Source organism: Pyrus communis, chromosome 16 (genome assembly GCF_041283825.1).
Source record: "Pyrus communis isolate YQ-2024b chromosome 16, ASM4128382v1, whole genome shotgun sequence".
Lineage (NCBI taxonomy): Eukaryota > Viridiplantae > Streptophyta > Magnoliopsida > Rosales > Rosaceae > Pyrus > Pyrus communis.
The window spans coordinates 5923897-5930298 of record NC_142580.1 but is presented as its reverse complement, the minus strand read 5'-3'; the positions used below and the strand labels follow the sequence as shown (position 1 = coordinate 5930298).

The 6402-nt window shown below is 35.4% G+C and overlaps 1 protein-coding gene across 1 annotated transcript; it reads left to right on the top strand.

Annotated features, from left to right (window-relative positions):
* The first annotated feature begins 2629 nt into the window (after positions 1 to 2629).
* Positions 2630 to 3618, top strand: LOC137732366 (cyclin-dependent protein kinase inhibitor SMR6). Its single transcript, XM_068471677.2, has one exon. The coding sequence runs from the start codon at positions 3103 to 3105 to the stop codon at positions 3430 to 3432; it is 330 nt and encodes a 109-aa protein (XP_068327778.2). The 5' UTR covers positions 2630 to 3102; the 3' UTR covers positions 3433 to 3618.
* Positions 3619 to 6402: the final 2784 nt, after the last annotated feature.

Below are 6402 nucleotides of genomic sequence, written 5' to 3'. Positions count from 1 at the left end.
GAATAAAAGTGTTCCTTGGATCTTAGTTAATTGCAAATTTACTCTGAGTTAAGTGGTTGTTTATCTTAACGCGGATAGATAGTCACCACATCATGCATCGTTTTTTTTTTTTTTTTTTTTCTTTTACATTATATCAATTTATACACAATAATAAAAATATAAAATATAAAAGAAAATGTAGCAATTAAAATTTTAGATTTTCTAAAGATCTCTGTCTGAGTTTTGCACAAAATTTCTAAAATTTCAAGGCCGACCCTGATCATGAATAACTTCAAAAAGTTGAATGACCAGTTCACGGATCAATACTAAGATCAGAGAGGTTATTCGAGGATGTAAAGATCCAGCAAATCAAAAGGTGTCTTATAATCTCCACTTATGCAAACCTGTCCACTGTAAAGTGTCTACTTTTCACATTGGGCTGTATAATCGATAAACTTCCTTCTTCTGTCAAAAATTACTTTCACCTCTTACATATAAATATTGCATATATTTATAATTCTGCTTTCCAACCTCAACTTTAAATTGCAGAAATAAATTCCAACTTTAAGTTAGATGGGGACCAACAGTGATGGGAGACTTCATTAAAGCCTTGCTTTACTGCGTGACATATCAATTCAATAACAAAATATTATGTGTATATTTTCACATGACATTTTATTATTGCATGCAATGTAATGTCGTATTGGGTGAAATAGTTTCATGCAAGTTGCTCTTCTAAAAATGGCTTGTTTGCCTAAGATTGGATTAGATTGGATTGAATTATAAGAATCCAGGAATACTGAAGTCAGAATTGAAAGTGAAGGTGAAGTATTTTTTCAGTTTGGGGTAGTATTTCTGGGCATTGAGATAGATAAATTCTCTTCACAAGTAATTCAAATGACCCTTCGTATGGTTTCTCTCCTTACTTAATAGGACTTTGACACAATGCACGTTGTTTTTTATTGAATTTTTTTGTGAAAGTTGAGTTTAATTAGCGTATTACTTTATCTCACTCAATACATTGAGCACAAATCTATCTCACTCATCATGTAAACATCATATTGCCAAGTGATGAGATATACGTCGGATCACATGTAAGACTCGCCCTATTTTGAGGTAAAGCATAGTGGCTAGATTTACTTGCCAAGTTGCATTACTTTGAGAAATATGACTTGTCACTTTTCTTGTGCGGGAGGAGCACTGGTGTTTTGTATTTGTGTGAAAGAAATCGGGAAGGTATCCAGACTGTTAAAGGCATGGAGGAATAGGGGGCTCTGACATTTGCATGATCTGGTTACGTAGAACTTGATCTGTCCCTACGACCCTAATGGACAAGTCTGAAGAGCATCGAATTCGGAACATGGAAAAGGTTGATTTTGGATGTCAAAGCACTTGTTTCTTCTCCTCTTTTTGCTTTTCTTCTTTTTGCCATTAACAATCACTTAGATGCTCAAACTTCTTTTGATTATCACAAACATGCTCTGCATGTGTAAGTGGAATGGAAGGAATTCGAATCAAATCATGGATCAAAAGTATGATTTATTTCCCTTTATATAGGGCATCAATGTTGCGTCTAATTTCATATTATTCTTCATTCTTGCACTTATCATGCATAGAAACAAGTACGGTTTATGTTTTGATATAAAAATTAATATGATTTATTTCCCTTTATATAGGGCATCAATGTTGTGTCTAATTTCATATTATTCTTCATTCTTGCACTTCTCATTGCATAGAAACAAGTACGGTTTATGTTATGATATAAAAATTATCGTTAAATTTAAAGTAACAAAAAATCTATAAAGAGTTTCCTTCAAAAATCTGGCATTAGCGATTCTCAAGAATTAAAAAAGAAAAAGAGAAGCAAAGGGTTCACCCACGCAACCAGAGATAAGAATAGAAATGGGGGAAAAGGGCGAGCATCTATAAAAAGAAGGGAATATTTGAGTACTGTTGCCGATCCAAGGCCCCAAATCTTGGCGCCAAAATCCAAGTCATTCTCCCTCTTCCCTCCCTCCCTTCTGGAGCACGTTGTCGTTATCCCCTGCTCTCGGCTGCAATCCCACCGTGGACCCCACCCATGTTAGTAGCGGTTCATCACCTTCGGAAACAATTTCTCAATGCAACGACCACCCCTCACATCCACACACCTACCATAATACAGAAATTGATATGGATTGTACTTATGTTAAATTTTTCGTTAATTCTAAGTATTTATACCTCTTTTTTATAGTCTCGTTTAAAGTTTTTCTAATTTTTATTCTATTGTTTTTAGGATCAATAAACACTTCTAAATTTTCAGCCAACTGCAAGAAAAACTTTAAGATATGGAAAAGAGAAATGCTAAGAAGGCTATCTCAAAGTGGAACTTTCCATTAATTTTTTGTCACCTTATAATTTAATGTTAAATTTCGTTGCAAAATTATGAAATATTATGTGAAAAATATGAGATAATAGAGAGTCTCTGTTGAAAAACAGCTTTGACCCTACCATCTAATTTGTAAGATTTAAAAAATAATAATTCAGTTAGTTTTCCTATTACCATCTAGTTTTGAATGCACATTAAATTTTTGAAGTAACACGATGATGTAACAAACGAGCACTAAACATTTGTCCGTCTACGAAAGCGGTCAGCTACTTCCCCGGGCATCACCTCCCCTCTCTGCTATTTGTGTATTTCTTTAATTATCTCCCTCTTTGCTAACGTCACAAGGGTTTCCTCGGGTTCTTTATCTCTCCCTCTCCTCTCTCTCTCTCTCTCTCTCTTTCACTCTCACTATATCTGTGACTCCCGTCTCTGAAGTCTCTGACTGATCGGTGTAAACAGGACATTAACTCTTCCCACATTTAAAGCGCAATCTTTCCTCTTCACCTTTCCCTTTCACTGAGAATCCAGAAAGAAAACCCAAATCCAAACCTCTTTTCCATCTCTCTCTCTCTCTCTCTCTCCTTTCATCTTTCCCCTCTCACTTTCCCGCTGGTTTCCATTTTATTCCCTGTCTCCTCCTCCTCCGTTTTCATCACTCAAAAGGGAAGAAAAAAGAACCCATCTTTTTTTTATTCCACCCTTTATTCCCCGCTATATTTATCTCACCGATTCCGCTGCAATTTTCCCTGAGAGAAATGGGATTTTCCGGGAAATCTCAGCCGGTGGATCACATGGGTTTCGATTCCGACCCTAAAAAATCATGGGTCGTCGCCGGAATCTCACTTCGTGCGCCGTTAAGGCCGTTGTATACAAACCCGGTAGAGCAAGTTGACGGGGAAGAGTGCTCGACGACTCCCACGGCGGAAGAAGCCAGGATTCCGGCGAGGCTGACGTGTCCGCCTCCACCCAGAAAACGTAAAGCTGCAGCTGCTTCGAAATGCAAATTTAATGGTGCTCGGGAGTTCTTCACTCCTCCAGATTTAGAAACCGTGTTTATACGACGCCATGTTGAAAGGGCCAACTGACTTTTGAAAGTTTCGAATTTAAGATGCACTTTTGGCTCCAATTTCTTAGCCTTTTTTGAGTTTTTGTTGCTTTTTTTTTAGTCTGAAGTGATGGTCCTTAGGATCTTTGTATTCGGAAGGTAGCTAGGAGATCATTATGTATAGGGTGATTATTATAAATAAATAAAACTTCAGATCTTAGCTTAATTGCTTCATGAATTTTTGCTCTGTTTCTGCCCTGTGAGATTGCTGAAATTTCTTGCCTTTGCTCCTCTTCTATTTTTGGGCTTTTTACTCAGATCAAACTTTGGTGCAAAAAGAAAGACGCAATGATTGATTAGCTGACCTATCTCATATCACGATTACGTTTTTCCTAGTCCTTGTCCTATTGTGATCTCTTTTTCTTTAATAATTCTGTGTTCATGATCATGCGTGGGACTGGAGAGTGACAAATTCCAAGTCGAATCTTGGTAAGCATCCAAAAAAGTCGCCAAACGCCGAATCTACTGGGCAAGAAATCCCTTTCAATGGATTACACGAAGTGGGACTGTTTTTACTAAGACTTGCATGAAATGTACTAATTAAAATGACGGTATTTTAAACCTACCACAAGTTCGCTATGTGTCTTTACTTGTTCACATTTCATCACTTAATTTGAGATACCATAATCTCGACCTCTCTCACGCTTTGCGTCGCTATTTTACATAAAGTTATATAATTGATTTGTAACATCATCATCTTAGCAAGCCCTTTTCCTGTTCGACTAGACTGACCGACAGAAGGAAGCCCTACAGAACCCCTTGAGCCATGGCCCCAGGCGGCTGAGAAAGTCTTTCATCTCTGCCATGATGCCATCATCATATATGTTAAGGACTAGAGAGTCTGGTCATAGTGTCCCACACGCCATGAGTGGTGACCCCCCACCCACCTCGGACTCATAGCTCAAGTCATGCCCAGATGAAAAAGGACAAATCCCATGTGGGGTGGGAGTGGAGGATTTGGAATCCTATGTGAGTTTGAATGGCCCTCATTTTGCACTTTCTTTCAAACTTAAGTTTTGGAGTACCAATAATTGAGGATCCCACTTATCTATTCAGTTTGTAGTTTAATATGATTAAAGTTTCCGTTTTGCAATAGAATATGGAATGTTCATGGAAAACGCGAAGCCCCAATTATTTACAGAGAACTTTAATGAAAAGTTCTCGATATTGTTCATTTTAACGAAAAATCACATTTTTATACTAAAAAGTCAATCATTGTACTATTCACTTTACCCTTTATTTTATTCTTATCGTTAAAACTCAAAGTTTTTAAGTCATTTTCATTAGTTTTCGCTCATGGCAGAGTTTATATATTATATACAATCTGACTCGGTTTAATTCGATCTTAAAAATATGACATGTTGAAAAAAAACTCACTTTGAGTTCAATTTTTTTTTATTTTTAGGTTGTCGTCTCATACTTGTTAATTTCCTCAATTTTGGGTTTTACACAAGTACTTAAGAGCGAAGCTCTAAAGGACCATTATCAACTCAATCAATGTTAACAAAAATTGGGCGCAATAAGTTTTTCTCAACACATCTAGTTTTTAAAGAAAAGACTTACATGAAACGACTTCACTGTGACTATAACTTCTTGATCTAATAATACAATGTCAGGTTTAACTTTTTTCTTCACTCAACATTGCATTATTGGATCAAAACATTATAGTAATTGTGAATTCATTTCATATAAATCATTCACATCTTCAATACGTCTTGTGTAGAGAATCTAATATATGTATATCCAAAAATTCTATAATACTTCAAAGTATAGGTCGGCCTTTTAAACTTTTACATTTTGACTATATCTTATACTTTGGAGTACCATAAAAAATCAATGCATGATATATCGAGAATATCCTATAAAAGAATAAGTGAATATGTTGGTTCGGTTCAGTTCGGTTCACCTGACCTAGATTTCTTGTGGTGTATTAAACAAAGGTTATTGCGATCGAGCAGTCTCTCGTACAATAAGGTTGCAACGTCTGGCCCGGAATTTGCAGGTATCTAGGCATGCTATTGCTACTTTGCTAAGGCTCATTTCTTAATCTTATTGGATAATTAGATTCCATATTATTTTGCTAAACCACATTATTGGAGTTCACGTGGAGGCGATCAAGACTACGTATACAAATCCAAGTAACTTAAAAATAAAATAAAAATAAAAATAAAAATAAAAAAAAAGCATAAGAAATTGCAAATTTGCAAATAAACCTTTGGTTAAATTTGTGTTTAGTTCTATGATTGAAAAACGACAAGGGAACAAAGAGTTTTTAATCCGTAGTTATGCTAGAATCTGTCATACCACCACCAAATACGGGTTTGGATTACTACATTATGCTTAGCTTATCCCACATAGTGATTAATAATTGGTAATACACTCAACTAATCACGATTTCACATATTACAAAATTTTAGTCTAGTCACTCCAGTCTAGTCATGATTTTCAATGAAATTTTCTCTTTTAGTGAATGCGTAAGTATTGTAACTAAAGAGAGATTCCCTTGTATAATCAAGATTCAGTTTTAAGAGGGTCATCATTTAATAAAAATTTGACACGTGTTCAAAAAATACATTTATTCATCTAATAAACGATAGAGACGTGATAAATTGTTGATTATAAAAATATGTCTCCTAACTAAAGCACCACCATATTAAAGATACGTTTGTGTTGTAATATACATGTGGATGCCCACATATTGAAAGGAGAAGAAAAAACAAGTTGCATTTTCATCCATTGAAGACTTTTGCTCCACACCATTGAATGCTATATCTTGTAATATTCTTATATAAAAGGATTGGTTTGTAAGGAAGACAGACACCAATTCTCATGCATCTATATGTAAGACTAAGAGGGCCAGTCGAGGACATAAAATAGTGAGCTACTTTAGTGAGATTGTATACAATAAAATGGTGTTATTTTATTCTCTTATTATTTCAAATAATGAAAT

What these genes read in the sequence shown, in the direction of transcription:
- LOC137732366 (XM_068471677.2), top strand. Translation starts at nt 3,103, where the DNA reads ATGGGATTTTCCGGGAAATCTCAGCCGGTGGATCACATGGGTTTCGAT.